This window comes from Podarcis bocagei (genome assembly GCF_964188305.1).
Source record: "Podarcis bocagei genome assembly, chromosome: 4".
In the NCBI taxonomy this organism is placed as follows: domain Eukaryota; kingdom Metazoa; phylum Chordata; class Lepidosauria; order Squamata; family Lacertidae; genus Podarcis; species Podarcis bocagei.
This window is the reverse complement of record NC_138128.1, coordinates 59,064,457-59,081,285: the sequence shown is the minus strand read 5'-3', so window position 1 is coordinate 59,081,285 and position 16,829 is coordinate 59,064,457. Positions and strand designations below refer to the sequence as shown.

The 16,829-nt window shown below is 42.1% G+C and overlaps 1 protein-coding gene across 1 annotated transcript in view; it reads right to left on the bottom strand.

The window, feature by feature from the left end:
- The window catches only part of ZRANB1 (zinc finger RANBP2-type containing 1), a 41,255-nt gene that overhangs the window by 12,421 nt on the left and 12,005 nt on the right, over nt 1-16,829 (bottom strand). Inside the window, exons 4-5 of the mRNA XM_081192917.1 lie at nt 4,759-4,946; nt 2,713-2,866 (exon numbers count right to left, since the gene is read on the bottom strand). Of these exons, the coding sequence (XP_081049043.1) occupies nt 2,713-2,866; nt 4,759-4,946 (342 nt within the window). The remainder of the gene's footprint in view (nt 1-2,712; nt 2,867-4,758; nt 4,947-16,829) is intronic.

Below are 16,829 nucleotides of genomic sequence, written 5' to 3'. Positions count from 1 at the left end.
AGCTATCTGGTCACCTCAGTTAGGAGTTCAGGCTGAAGGGAAACAAACAGTAATTACCATATTTTTCGCACCATAGGACGCACTTTTTCCCTCCTAAAAAGCAAGGGAAAATGTGTATGTGTCCTATGGAGTGAATGCAGGGGGGAGGGAGGCGGGAAAAGCCCCCAAGAGCCGCACACAAGCTTCGTGCGCTCCTGCGGGCTTTTCCCCAGGAGGGAGAAGGGACTGACTGGCCGCATCAGTCCCTTCTCCCTCCTCGGGGAAAAGCCCCCAAGAGTGGCGCACTCTTTAAAGGCTGCGCATCTCCTGCGGGCTTTTCTACGAGGTGGGGGAATTCCCCCACCTCCCAGAAAAGCCAGGAGAAGTCGCGCAGCCCCTTTAAAGAGCGCACGGCTTCTGCGGAAGGTGGGGGAAGCTGCAGCAGATTCCCTCCTCCCGGGCTCCCTTTGAAGCGGCAATGTGGGAGGGGAGCAGCTTACACTTGTGTAAGCAGCTCCTCTCCCACTTTCCTGCTTCAAAGCAACTACGGAGGAGGGAAGGAAGGGGACCATGGATCCTCCGCTGCTCGAGGCTGCAGCGGATTCCTCCTCCGTAATTGCTTTGAAGCAGGAAAGTGGGAGGGGGCAGTTTACACTCGTGTAAGCAGCTCCTCTCCCACTTTCCTGCTTCAAAGCAACTACGGAGGAGGGAAGGAAGGGGACCATGGATCCCCCACTGCAGCGGATTCCCTCCTCTCGGGCTCCCTTTGAAGCAGCAAAGTGGGAGGGGAGCAGCTTACACTCGTGTAAGCAGCTCCTCTCCCACTTTCCTGCTTCAAAGTGGAGGGAATCCACTGCAGTTGCGAGCAGAGGATCCATGGCTCCGCTTCCTTCCCTCGAAGCAGAGTGCGGGGGTGCAGGAGGGAAAGAGGGCAGGAAATAGATGCCGGGCAGGAAGACACAACCACACTTTGCCCACTGGAAAGTGCACCTCAGCCTCCCCAGATTTCCACTGAGACGGCCAGGCTAATCTCTATGGCCATAAGTCTGGCTCAGCATTATTAACTGGACTTAGATAAGCCATGGTTCCCCTTCCTACCCTCCTCTGAGGCTCAGTTTAAAGCAGCAAAGCGGACAGGAGCCGCCCGCTTTGCTGCTTTAAATAGTTAAGTGCAACATCTGATTCAGAATATTTTTTTCCGTATTTTCCTCCTCTAAAAACTAGGTGCACCCTATGGTCAGGGGCGCCCTATGGAGCGAAAAATACGGTAGCTATCCTTTGAGTCTGGGACCCAGGGTACGGGGAGGCCTCAGGGCCTTTGAGGAATACATTCTCTGAGCCCAATTTCTTCTCTCTCTTTTTTCCGGTCTGTCTGTAATGGAGCCAAATGGGACACAGAGAACTGTACCCATCACATGCTGATGCTATTGTGAGGGCTTTCAGAAACTCACATACTCCCAACTTTTGCCACAATGGCTCCTGTCATACGGACTGAACTATTGTGACATTCATTTTTATGTTGGAGCTGCACTACTTCACGCTGAGCAAAGGGGCTTCAACACCTGCTCCAAAAGACCCTTATGGAGAAGTAGGTTTCCCAGAGCAGATCTTCCTAGTAAGCTAAGGAACACAGACATAAATATTTTGTCTCTGGCTCCAGTCATCATTAGCTGCAGCTTTGCCCACTGCTGGTATGCATCCCTCAACAGACAAAAGGTTGCCCACCCTTGCACTATACCAATTGTGCAATCGCAACTAAATGCTCTTCAGAACTCAGCAATTTCTTTGCTGTGCAGCAGTAGAATGAAGTCAGCAGCAGAATTCTTGTTATTTTACAGCTACAGTGATCTCAGGCAGGTGTACATTATCAGAATTTAAAATATTTCCATGACCAAGGTATTTACTAACAAAACAGTTTGAATCCAAGACTATAATATAGGCCTAAAGTATGGCTACCAGATGTCCCCATTTCCCGGGGACAGTACCCAGATTTAAAAATCTGTCCCCGGACAAAATCCGTCCCCAGAATGCCCCCAGATTTCATTTAATGTCCCCGGATTTATATTTTAAGTGTTATAGATTTCTTAGTAGGGAATGAATGTTGTGTGATTGGTTCAACAGCACAAGACACATCATATGGGGACTTCCAGCGAGGCAAAATGGCGGGTGCCACGGCAGCGAGCAGCTCCTGAAGCCAGCCAGAGCCAACTGCGCTACCAGGCTGGCTCCGGGCTGCTGAGACTGCTGCTGCCACTGCCAAGGGGGAACCAGGGACGCCCTGCACGTCAACTGGGGGAACCGCTGACCCCCCTCCCCCCGCAACCCAAATCAAGCCGGAAGCGAGAGCACTCAGCCACCCAGCCAACTGCCCACAGAAGAGAAGATATTGCTTTTTTTAATAACTTTTTTTCTCTTTTCAAAAAAACTGGATTCTTTGAAAAAAATCTGGTAACCTTAGCCTAAAGAGTACTTTATTATGCAAACACAGGAATGAGACTCAAAGTAATTTCAATGTTAATATAAAGGAACTGTGACAACAGTCTTTCTCCTGAAGTTTCCTCTCCTCTGAAATTTACTCCATGTGTAGTCAAGAAGCTTAATGAATGAAGATTTTTCAAAACCTACAGCACTTCTGTTGAGGAAGTATAAGAAGTAGTCAGAAGTGGGCAATTTCATACACCCATTTATCTGCTAAGGACAAGTTACCAGATAAAAGAAGCACCTCATAATTACCTGCAGGTAATGTAAATGTTACAAGGTCAGTTAGGAAATAGCAGGCAAAGTCTCCCTTCCGCTGGTGAAGAGATGCAGCAATTTCACGTCGTATTTGCTCAGTAAGCTCTGGGCATACCATAGCTGGAATGCACTTAGCTGCATGTTGGGATACCTGTAACAGGATGTTTCATGATGTTATTAATTTAAGAGAGAAATGGACCACACCTGTTAAAACATAAGAGAATCCCCCACCCAAGGACAGCTGACAGTAACAGTAAGACCTAATGTTCTGCATTACTGGAATGGTGGGCTTGGGAACACAGGCGTCTCACTTCTGACTCCTGTTCAGTCATATAGGTTGCTGGGTGATCACAGGGCAGTAATGCATTTGTAGTCTAAACTACCCCTGTGAGAGGGGATGCCTGCATGGATACCAACCCGAGCTCTTTGCAGGAAGGACAAAACTATCCAAAGAGTGAAGTAGGTTTTGAGGAGATGTATGTCACTTCTTCCATAGCTTAAATGCTACTCTGTGATCAATTGAAATTGAGTTCCTAGAAAGAGCTGCCAGCATTGGATAAGTCTTTGAACTAACTGGCATCATTCCTTCAGAAACAAAACAAGAAGGTAGTTTTAGCAGCCCTGATTTCTGTCCATATCTAGTGAATACATGAATTAATGTGTTCCTAATATAAAACACAGCTAAGATGTACTTTACAGCTGTATCAAAGTCCCTAACATGGTAGGGTATCCAGGACTGCTTCACAAGGAACGTATTTCCTACACTGAGATTACCTCCATATAGAAACCATGTCCAGTGTGAAGAAGTCCATAAATACACAGCTCCATTGTCCCTTTCTGCCTAGCCTGGTAGTGTCTTGGATTTATTCATTTCACTTATTGAAAGTTAACTACAATACTAAAGTCAGAGCAATTCCTTCAATAAACATAACACATTCTTGGAATATTTCTCCAGTGCTCCACCATCTATTTTGGAGAACATTTCAAAATGTTTTTAAAAGCTCTACATGGCTTGATACTTGTAAAGCTACACCACATCAACCTGCCTGTGCACTGTGGTCATTTTCAGAGGCCTATCTCTGTGTGTCATTGTCTTCTAAGCTGGGGCAGGTAGAAATTGGGGACCTTTCTTGATTGTAAATATGCCTGTGGAATGATCATCCAGCAACCACTTTGATGTCTTTTTAGAGCCAGTTGAAGACCTTTCCCAAGGATTTCTAACCTCTGAAAATATGGTTTCATTTTTAGTGTTTTCACAGAAGTTTAATTATGTATTTGTTTGATGCTGTAAGTTGCTCTGGAATTATACTGTTATAAATTTAATAAGAATTGTTAAAGATACAGAAGAGCAAAGCTTTGCTCAGGAAGAATCAGTGTTTCCTCATCACCCACTGTGAATAATTTCTGTTAGTAAATAACCCAGTAGATGTGGACAATCCAGTACAATAAAACTCTCATCACTCTCAACTATTGGCAATGCAGGCTATGGCTCATGGGAACTAAAGAGTCCAACAACTTCTGGAGAGCCACACATTCCCTAAACCCAAACAGGGCTTTTTGGTGGTGGCTCCCCATCTGTGGAAGGCTTTTCCCAGAGAGGCTCACCTGGCATTACATGTCTTTAGGAACCAGGCAAAAACATTCCTCTTTACCCAGGCCTTTGGCTATTAAATAATCTATGGCCTCTTAAAGCGGGGGGGGGGGGTAGGGTTGTTGTTTTATTATTACACAGACTATTATCATAGTCTTTATTATTGTGCTCCGTAAAATGTGTTCTTAATGTTGCACACCACTCTGGGATCTTTTAATAAAGGGTAGTATATAAATAGAGGATAAGACTAAGGGACAGCAAAATCTCTATTGGTATTGGTACCATTCATCTTATTCATATACCTCTCTGGTATACCTCACCAAGAAGGATCAAACTGACCACCAAGGCTTCAGCACTACTCTCATTAAATTCCCTGCTGATGCTTCAGTTGTCTCTGGAACCAGATGCAGAGACTCCCATAAGCACACATACCAGCAAAAGTGAAAACTCACCTCTGTAAGCAGAATTGCTAGCATATCTTGTCTTTGAAAACGTATAGCAAGATGAACAAGTGTGTATCCCACATCAAAAGCGGAAGGGCGATTTAACAAGCGTACTTCATCTGCAGAAAGCTGGCGTGCAATATCTCCTCCTGACGACTTATATGCTTCAATAGCAGCTAAGTCACCTTCTACAACCCCTAGAGACATGGAAGATGGGTCATAAAGTTAAAATCTCTAATATTACTTAAGATAATGACAGTTCATTCTTAATCAAGTTACCATTTATTGTACCATTTCCTTACCATACATCGAGATCCTAAGTTGGGGAAGGGCCTTGAATTTGGTTGCCATCAGTGGAGCTCTGTGCTGCCAGTCACACTAACTGATAATGTATGCTCACAGCAGTACATAGTATTTTTGCCACAGTTCACATGAAGGTAGAAACCTATACAGTACATGTCCATGGAGGAGAGTATGCAGATCAAGTACATGCAACTTTTTGTCTACAGCACGGTAGTTCAAGAGAAGGGATGAATCAATTGCTTATATTCACAGGGCCTCTGTGGAAGGACTTCAAACATTACTAATGAGATTTGGTTCTCACTTATAACCCTATCTAATTACACTATCAAAAAATCACACAAATGGAGCCCTTGTAAAATGACCTTAGGGTTGTTTGGCAAAATTCTTTCATTGGGCACCAGATCAAATGTGCCAGAGTTCCAGTGACAGATCTGCCAAAGACACATTACAGAAGTTAGGCAGGATGCAGCTTGAACATGGTTGGCTTCAATATGAAGCTACAGAACTCGCTGAAGTCTTCCCTGTGGCTGTATACAAACTACTGCATTATTATTTTTATCCTCCAAGAAACTCAGGGCGGCATACAAGTGCTCCTCCCCACTTCATTTTTCTTCACAACAGCCCTGTGAGGTAGGCTAAGTCAAGAATTTCTGAGCTCCATGGCTGAGTAGGGATTTGAATGTACTTCTCCTCAGTCCTGGTCTTGACACTAACCATTATAAGACATTGGCTCTCAAGGTGAATGAGGAAACTGCTATTATATTGGACACAAGTGGGGAGAGATATGGATAATTTGTTTTAGCAAGTCCAGTCAGTTCATATAAACTTAATAACATCACTTTGAGTAGGACACGCCTTTGTTTCAGGAAGGGTGTTACCTGAGAAATTCACCATAAGCTAGCCAAAAATCACACAAAATAACTACTCTGTCAATGCCATAAGCTGAATACAAAACATTACAAGCCATCTGAAGGAGGGACTATGATGGCTCAACAGAACTAAGATCCCATGCAAGGGCAAATTGCAATGACTAAGAGGTACCATTTAATAACCACTTCAAAAGTGCTAAGTGGATGCCTGCCATGGATAACTTCATTAATGTGGGGTCTTGACTGAATATGGATGTACCAGAATAAAGCAAACAAAGGAAGTGTAATCAGGAGTGCAATGCCACCCCTGAAGAGGGGATGCATTTGGTACATTGCATTTAGGATACTTAATTTTAAACAACTGAGTTCATTTTATATGCTTTCCTCATCTTCCCAAAATGGACTTCCAGGAACAAGGAAGTCCTGGTACAGAAAAAAGGGGATCTTATAGTTCTGAAGAATGCAGTATCCACCAAAACCATCATGGCAAACTGGAAGGGAAATAGGTTTGTGAGAGTCTTGGCAATAGACAGGATGTGCAAATATGTACTGAACTGCCCTTCAGAGAAAATGAGATAATATCTTTGGTAGGATCCCTCTCCTTCTGGATGAAAGAGATGACAGAACGCAAAAGGAAGCTCCTGGAACTTACTATGTTTAGACCAGGCATAGGCAAACTCCGGCCTTCCTGATGTTTGGGACTAGAATTCCCATCATTCCTGATCACTGGTCCTTTTAGCTAGGGATGATGGGAATTCTAGTCCCAAACATCTGGAGGGCTGGAGTTTGTCTATGCCTGGTTTAGACAATCTTATCTTGACTCAATAAGCCCCAAAGGGGAACAAAACTTGTGCTCATAGTCCCCTTTCTCCTCCACACACTGTGGTAAGCTGGGAAGTGTTTAATTAACCTTCCTTTTCAGTTAGATCCAAACCAGGAAACTATGGTTACTAGGTTTAGAACAAGCTAGGATATTAAACCAACTGTAAATAATGGTTTAAAATCCTGCCTTGTTTCAGTGATGGAAAACATAGGGACTTCGGATTAATTCCAGGGGAATTTCTGGCTTGTTACAACACACCAAGAAGGAAGAAACGGGAGATGATCCAAACTAGACCACAGAAAGAAGTGGTGTTCATTCTCTGGGAAATAACTAACTACCCTAGGAAATAACTATATACTCAATCTTTTTGAATCTTAGGAAGATTAACTAGGGAAATGAAACAATACTCTTTACAGTAAGAGAAGTGGCAGCATACAACGTATTTTCCATATTGAAGCCGTCTAAGCTATTCCAAGCATGTTTAGCTTTATAATCTCTGTTCCAGAGAAATTGCTTCTGAAAACTATAAAATAGGAACTAGATTATTATTTTTTAAATCCCCAACCTCTTTGGTTTCCAGCCAGCAAGGAAAAGCTATACAGTAAAAGCACTGTGTAAAATTCAATCCTACACTTTTATGTTAACATTTCATAGCCTAAAGTAAAAGTGATCAAACTTGCAGCATTCAGATTTTTACACTGCATTGTATAAAACAGTATCTTTCTGCAGGTATTTATCAAGCTATATCCTTTACTTAGCACACAGACCTCTGCTTAAGAGAAATCAACAAATTCATGTGATAATAATAATGAGGCAAGTGCCCCTAACCCTAGAATGGGGAATCTCTGGCCCATGGGCCAAATTTAGCCTACTAGGCCTCCCCATTTCCCCCTCAAGGCTATTTTCCCAAAACCACGCACACCTGTCATCAGATGTGATGTCAGATGTGAAGCAGATGTAAATGTAGCTGCAGAAAGCATGATTGAAATGTATTTCATGTTCTAAGCCTACATAATGATACTCTACTTTTGTAGAATGGGCACTCCATTTCATACCAAGAAAGCCACAATAGAGTGCTATCAGTAGGTTGCAATTGTCACAAATTATATTCAAAGTTTTTCTTTTTAATTTGTTTGCATGTCAGTTCTTAGAAACATTGATTTTGTGGCATTCTGTACCATAGCCTCCTTTACTCACCAGGCCAAAAGGGAGAATGACTCTCTGGGCACAAAACATTGGATCCAAGGTACAAAGAAATGCCAGCACAACTGGTTATTCCTCCCTCCCAGCTTAGTAAGTACCGGAGACTTTGTAGGGGCTATAAGGACCCCCCTTCTTACCCTTAAGTGCCCCTTGCTCCTCCCCATGGGCCTGTCTATCATGGGGGCCAGGACACACAGGTGCATAAGGGCTGGACTGTGCCTAAAAACCAAAAAGGAATCTGAATTTAGTATTTTTGTACACACATTTACTCAAGAACAACTAACATATTCAAGAGATTTATAACCCACCTTTTGAGAAAAGTCCTCAATGGGGCTTACAAAACCAGTTGTGCCTGCACCTGGGAGTGGAGCAGAGCTGGGGCTTGAAAGATGGAGGCCAATGCTTAAGAGGATTACAGCAGGCCACAAGTTTATTGCTCATAGCTTTCAAATAATATTGGCACTGAATGAAAGGGAATCCCAATATTACTGAAAGCTTATGTGCAGACATGTGCTAAACATGCCCAGCCCATCAGTTAGGGAACCGGGTAACTAGCTAACAGCATAAGTCACTCCTTCTGCCACTGTCACCATTCTGCAGGTATGGCTGGTGTGTCAGCTCTCAATTAAAGTTAGCCCATGAGTCCTCACCTCCAAGGACCCTTAGGGCAGCCAGGAACAACACAGAGAGCACAGCCCCACTTCCCCCTCTGACTATGGTCCCTGCCTAACGTCCAAGCACTAGAGTGAGCTCTGAGAGCCTGACAGGACAAAATAAAATTGGTCTTTAAAAAAAAAAAAGCCAACAGAGAGGAGGTTGATGGAGAGGATACCTGACTGATTCTCAAACCAGGTAATGCAAGCATGGGATAGGGGAGAAGTAAGTGATTCCATCTGTGCACCTCATTCCCCACTTTTGGTACCTCTACTAGCCTGGGTATTGCTGAGCAATATATAGCAGAAGCACTGGGAAGAGTGATGGGATATGAGTGCTGCCAACTGTTGGACATCCAGCCTACAGATCTATGAAAGGATATAAATACCTTTGTTTGTTGCTTAGATTGCTACTGTTTGTGGAAGCCAAATGGTGGGTCCTCCTCAGTGAGAGTGAGAAATGCCAGGTGCATTTTGCGCCTAAAGATTCTCCATTTGTGAGCACTTCAAAAAGTCTGGGTGCCATTTTTTGTGCTTGGCTGACACTCAAGGATTACTGAAATGTATGTGCTTTGAATCCTTGAAGTATATGTTAAGGATAGACAATATGCTAAGGAGTTTAACAATAAAGAGTAGGTAGGGTGGTTTTGAAAACTTTTTATTTATTGTTTTGATAAGCATGCACTAATACACCAATATTTTTACTGTAAACACCAAATTAAACACGTGTTAACAATTTCACTTAAAAATTTGATATTAACAATGTCTCATTTATGTGAATTGTGTATTAGTGCATGCTTATCAAAACAATAAATAAAAAGTGTTGCCGTCCTGCCCCCAAATGGCAACAAGACACCTACATCTATGAAACTAAGAAGATTATCCACAAATTATTTTACAGATCTGGGATATGCCACATTCTTAAATATTATTTAGATCAAATAATGTAATATTAAGATAACATCATAATATACATGATGTTATGATATACAGCCTAAGATTACCACTTGATAAAATTTCTGACACCATTAAGAGAGATGATTGGTCTGAAGGCTATGACCTGAGAAGTATTCTGGGGGGTGGGATTATAAACACTTATAAACACTTTCTGCAGGCAAGCATATTTCTCAAAAGTATCAGTAAAATGCTTTTAATGAAAGCTGCATTCCCAGACAGACAATTCTAAGGGAACATGTGGTTTCTGGATTCTCTTAGGCAAGAATTAATGTTACACATACATACTCTGCCAAATAATCTCTTTTCACCTTTCTTCCCCATAGCAGATGAAAGGAACAGTTGTCAAATGCTTCCATTACAGATTTCACTGCTGACAACAAGCAACATAAGAAGAGACCATACCAGGACAAATATTGGGGATTATGATCAGAATACAGTATTTGTGTTCAAAAGAATCTGATCCAAGCCAGAATTGTATGTTACACACACAGATGTGAATAACTAGAAAAGCTGTTTAAAGTGTAAAGAAGTAATGTGGAAGAAGCCACTCAACCCTTTTCCCCACCTAGGATTTCCAACTTCCAGTTTTTCTCCCCCACTGCTGCATCTCTTGTTCAAAGTAGGCCACATACGTATGTAACATGTGGTATGGAGACCTCATACCACCAATATTGCACATTAATTGATGTCCTGACATGCCTAGACAACCATCAGGCCATCAAGATGAAAGCGCTGTCTAATACCCTCAAGCCTAAAAGAAAACTCTGGAGAGAATACAAAACTGATGCTTTAGATTTTTAAAATCAGAACAATAGTGATTAAAAAGGTAAAGGGAATTTTCTTCCACAGCTTTTTACAGAAGCAGCCTGCAAAATTCAGTAGTCATAGGGCAGCACCCTCTCACAAGATATGAAGAGCCTTTAACAGTGAGCTTTAACTGTGCCCCCGCTGCTGTCCAGTGAGCATGGCAATCAAGATTATAGTATAAATCCACTACTAGATTTTCATTAAAACTGAGGCTTCTGATTGGCTGAGTCTGTTTTCTCTACCCTCTGCAGGTAACAAGAGGCGAGTGTCAGCCAAAGGGCTATTGCCTCATTGCCTAGAGTGTGTGACACAGCATGGTTTTTTCACTCGATCTATCATGATGGGCAAGATAGTGAAGCAGTAGACTTCAAAGCTAGGAACAGCCAGAAGGACTGCAGAAGCAGCCAGACCATCTGGAGACAAGGTAACAGACTGTATTTTTAAGGGTGGTGATGTGATTTTTGGCCAGCAGGAGCAGCCTACTCCATGCTCTCAACATTTGACTGGTAAAATGGCTTGGGGGGGGCAGACTTCTCTTCTGACTATGTTGGGCTTGGCACAAATGCAGAAGTCAAAGCAGCAGGTTGACAGGCCAAGAAACAGAGCAGCAGATGTATAAAAAAATAATATAGTCTCTACAGCTTTCTTCAAGATGCTGCCTGCCAGAAGTACATTAGGAGGGATTTTGTGTCATCTTCAGCTGGCAGGAGAGCACCAATACATACATACTGCCCACATCCACCTGAACTTCCAAGTTATAGCAAGGATTTCAAAATGCCTCGTGGAGGCACCATTTTTTCTCCAGTTCTGCTGTCCTATTTGGTACAGTGGTGCCCCGCAAGACGAATGCCTCGCAAGACGAAAAACCCGCTAGACGAAAGGGTTTTCCGTTTTTCGATGCGCTTCGCAAGACGAATTTCCCTATGGGCTTGCTTCGCAAGACGAAAACGTCTTGCGAGTCTTGCAATTTTTTTCACTCCCCCCCCTTTTTCTAAGCTGCCAAGCCGCTAAGCCTTTAATAGCCGCTAAACCGCTAATAGCGCTAATCCGCTAATAGGGTTGCTTCGCAAGACAAAAAAACCGCTAGACGAAGAGACTCGCGGAACAGATTATTTTCGTCTTGCGAGGCACCACTGTACTAATTTGGAGTATTTTTATCTTCTGTTGGGCTCCTGGGCCAGACTGGGGGTTCTGTTGGCGTATCATCCACCCTGCTACCTTTCTGAACTGATGAAGATGGTCTCATATTTGGTTCTGGAGATTCCCAAGGATGTTTGGTGCTGAGACTATCTTGCAGGGGCTTTACCCCTCAGCAACTGTGGGGTACCTTTAACAACGATTCACCCCAGAGACTGTTTCTGGGGGCTTTTCCAGCTGATTTGGCAGGCATTCCTACTGAAGCCCTAGCTGTTCTCTGGAATAAGGTGATGACTCACTCAACTGATGCAACCAGTCTCTCCCTTTAGGTACAGCCTATGCAACTCCTTGTTACACATCTGAGCGCAATGAAACAAGCTGAAAGACAGTTGGTACACCAGGGGAAGGAAACTTAAGATGAATCCAACTGAACACAAGTGAGAGCCTACTTCGTTGCAACGATGGATGTGAACAAACTTTTTCCTCCTATAGCTGCATCCTCTCAATGTTATCTAGATTTCCCAAAGAGTGCAGGGCCTTTTTGAAATCTGGCCTGGGAGATGTGGTGAATCCTCAGGAACTCACTATCACATGTTTGCAGGACACTCTGAATGTAAAGTTTCTCGCATCTATCATGACTTAAACTTTACAATTATGTCAGTAGTAGAGGTGTTCAGAGTTCCATCTGGTCCAGCCTGCTTGGATGGATTTCAGTTACTGAAACATGAGGACATGGACAATGCTTGGTCATGACTCATGCCCAGAATAACACTTGTGTATTTGACCCTTGCCAGTCATGGCTTATTAAATCTAGCAGGAAATGTATGGCTGGCTCGGTCCAAGCAGTTAGAAGACAGATGGCTAAAGTGTAACCCTCTCCATGACTTTCAATACCATCACTCTTATATTCTTCTAGTTAGGCTCACCCAGCTAGGCATAAGAGGGATTTTCCATTTCTACTGAGAGAACCAATTCCATAAGTTGGTACTGCAGAAATACTGCTCAATGCCTTCACAACTGTGCTTCTTGGAGCCCCTGTGCTGTTTAACATCTACACAAAACCACTGAGAAAAGAGGTTGAGAAATCTGGGCTGAGGTGTGACCAGTATGCAATAATCAGAAGTAGGCGAGGCTGTGGATTCCCTGAATCAGAGCATTAGCATGGTAACAGATTGGATTAACTGAGACTCAATCCTGATAAGGTGGAAGCACTATTGGTAGATAATTTGTCCATCCTGGTCAGGGCAGCCCAACTTTTCATACCAGATGGGCCCCAAGAGTAGTTCAACATGGAACCCTTAGACAGCACACTGCCTTGTCATACGGGGGCAGGAAGGCCAAAATGTTATGCCTCCCCACAGCCCTTGTGCTGCCTTCCCACAGCGGGCTAAGTAAGGCACTGGGCTTTGGGAAGGAGACACAAGGCTCTGAAAGGATACAAGAGCCCTCCCTTCTCCTTCCCAAAGCTGGAAAAGTGTAGACTAGGCTTTGGAAAGGAGATGGAAGAACTCTAGGATCCTGTTAGAGCCTTCACACCTCCCCCAAACCCAGCACCTAACTTACCCAGCTTTGGAAAGACAGCACGAGATGAGGATGGGGGGGGATTCAGATGTTGTTGAGGGGTTCCAAAATAGGGATTGAGGGCCACATGTGAAGGGCAAACAGTCTGCTCTGAAAAGGGTTCCCCACGCCTCAAAAAAAACTTAGTAAATTCACAGCTTAGGGATACTTCTAGATGCAAAATTATCATAAGAGGTTCAAGAGGTCTGTGTGGAAAGTACCTTTCACCTGTTTTAGCCAATATATAAAGTATGGCTATACCTGGATGGAGATAGCTTGGCCAAAGCTGTTTACATTCAGGTAACCACACCTTCAGACTACTGCAATGAGTTGCACATGTGGCTGCCTTTTTAAAGAGTGACTCAGAAACTGCAATTTGTTTAAAATAGAGCCACAAGGCTAAGAACTAGGTACTTAACCTGCCACACTGCCTCCCTGTCATTTTCCAGGCCTAATGTGAATTACCAGCTTTAGCCTACAAAGCCCGAAACATTGAGATCCTGTTTGGATCCAGGTGAAGTGAAGCAGGTGGCTACAAAAGAGAGGGACTTCTCAGCTGTGGCACACCAGTATTGGTATAGTCTCCTCAGGCACCTTTTTATGGTCTTTTTGGCCCCAAGTGTGAGTGCCTTTTAATTTACTCAGGCCTTCTAAACCTGTGTTTTAAAATAAACTACAGGTCTACATAATCAGTGCTATTTTTCTAGACAAAGAGGTGCTGGAATTCACCACAAACACCTTCCTTTGTCTCTGTATAATGGCAATGGTGTCCACATAAGAGGTGCCGGAACTGAATTCTGGTGAGTTCTAGCAGAAAAAGTCTTCCTTTTGTGTTCTTGGTGTTAAATAAAGCTTATGCTCTCGCTCTTTTAGTGTGGCTTTAAACTGAGCTGCAAACTTTTTTTCTGCTTCCACTAGGAAAGTTTAACCTGTTCTGTTGTTGTTGTTCCAATTACTATATTTTATTTTAAATATTGTAGGATGGAGGTTTTTTGTAAGCCACCTAGAGAATTTTATTAATGAGCAGCAAATTTAAAATAATATTTAATTAAGGAAGGCATCAGGGTGGCCACTTTGGCCTTGGTATACCTTTTCTGCACCACAGGAACCTCATATGTCAGAGGCTAGCAAATGCCTTAAGGTATCAGCCACACATGGGAAATATAAACATACATTTCCTATTATGATAGACCACAATCATGTTTTCCACATTAGAAAAACAAAAGACAAAAACTGTGCAGAATCTATTCCTCTCATATGGTACCTTACAAAAGGCATCCCGCGGGAAGCAACTTGTCACATACTAATTAAATAAATGCTAGAGTGACTGACATCAAATTTCTAAAAATAAATAATGGGAAACAACATCTTGAAACCACTATAACAAAATTGTAAAAAGGCAAACTTAAAAATCAACAGAGTCTCCTTTTCAGGACATGCTGCAATGCAAGATGCAAAATTGCAAAGATAATTAATGAGCTATTTGCATTTGGGCCAAAACAAGAACCAGGTATTCAAAGACAAGTATAATTCATTGTTTTTTAATCTTTAAATAAGCACTATAAATAGTATGCCTTTTATCTTACAGGCAGCAAAAAATGGAACCTTCTTTTCCTGGTCAACTATTTGCCATATCTAACTGAACACTATTTGCAAGTCTAGCATTTCACTATTATATACACACATTACATGCATTTGCCACAGTGTTCTGACATGTTTTACCATCCTAAGAAATAGATCAATCAGGTATTCAATATTAGACACCCATGTCTTAAGTTCCCAGTCTCTCAAACACCTGCTAAACATCTTTGTAGCATTTAATAAATCCAAGCAAGGGTATTCTTGTTGTTAAATGAAGAAGGAAATGTTCTATTCATGACAATTTTCTTTAAAAAAATAAATCCATCAGAAATCTTTGTCTTTGTGTATAGTACAGTAAGGGAGAAAGATGGCAATGAACATTATTTTTACCATGGGTGTTTGAGAACTTTGGATAGCAGTATACTACATTGAGTTCTGTCTTGTATAAACAAGAAAAAATCCATCTTCCACAACGGAGGGGAGACACTTCCTGGCAGTACTTTGTATACCCCGCTTCTTCCATAAAAAGTTGGAAGGTTATTATTTTGAAAGAACACAGGGTATTTTTCAGCAGTCAGTAGTGAGCAAATTAAGTTCACAAATTCTTACTTTCTTCTACAAAAGTACACAAAGCTCAGTAGCCTGCCATAGTCTGGCAGGCCACTTGTTTTTACACCAGCCACGGAAAGGAAGGACAGAGTGCGTCATTCCACCTCTGCCACCCAACTCACTCACCTGCACGGAATTCCATGCACTTGCTTTCATGAAATTCCTTGCTGATTAAGGCTACCACAGAGCCATACAAGGCAGAATTCATATTTGAAGGCAATCTGCTTATCTCATAATTTTTGATTAAGATAGTATGTATCTCAACATTTAGAGGCCCTACTGAATGCCTCCATCTAATGAAATGCAATAAGTAGCTACAGAAGTGGGGGCCTTTGGGGGCAGGTGGACACCTCCTCTGTGCAATGCCTTCTCCACAGAGGCTCACTCGGCATCTAATCTTGGGGGGTTGTTTCATTAGTAGGCAAAAAAAATTGGAAGGGGTCTTAGTTTTAAACTGAATTTATTCTTTCCAATCAGAGTGGATTTTTTGTTGTTGTCTTTGCACTTTTTTGCTTCCGAATTTTAAATTTGTTTTATTTATTTTTTGTTAGGAGCTACCCTGAAAACTCTGTTATAGATACTGAAAAAAACTATAATAAATATTGGATCAGACTGACATAGCTGAATTTTATACCTATTTACACATTTTCTGCCCTGCTAGCCCTTTTGTGTGAACTGTCTATGTAACTTGTCTTACCTACTCCAATCCCTCCTCAAAATCCACTTTTTCATGAATGCTTTGATACAACCTTCCCCAAACTGATGTCTGAACTACAACTCCCATCAGCCGCTGCTGTGTCCAAAAACGTCTAAAGGGTACCAGGTCAGGGAAGGCTGTTTCACTAGAACTAAGCCTGTAACCAAGCCTAAGTATAACTGAAACAATCTCATATACTTTTACCCCAGCCACCACTTCCCTCATGTTCATCTGTTTCCCTTGTATTAGGTTTTATATATTGTAAGCTCGTTGGGACAGGAACGTGCCCTCTTCTATTCTAATGCACCATGAAACTAATTGCACTGTATTACTATCATCATTATTATTAAATATACAGCACAGTTCCACCCTTATACTTTGAAAATACTTTCAATATTTTCCAAAATATCTGCTTGTAGGGGGAAATCCACATAGCAGAACACTAGACATATCCCGATAGCATTATAAATTTGATACACTAGAGATAATTAATCAAAGTGTAATTTATAATATGCCAAAATGACAATATTTGTTACTACAATCAGTATTTCCAAGGTCAGAACTACATTCTGTGTTATTTTTAACTGATTGCCTCACACTTGTGTAAGATCTATACTGTTTACAAACACCCGTGAACTGCAGCTGCTGATTCTAAGGCACAGCTTGTCACTGTAAGTAGGGTAAAAAAAAAAATAACACATGGCTAAGTAATTTTATGCATTAGTGTTCATATATAAGAACTGTTCTTAAAGGCATTTAGAATCTTTATTTTTAAAACTGAAGTGCAACTCTGATTTTACGCTTGTGTCAATGGTATTTATTTGGCTAGCATTTAAGTAGGATTTTCCTATGTTTCAACACCTTACAAAAATAAGTTCACA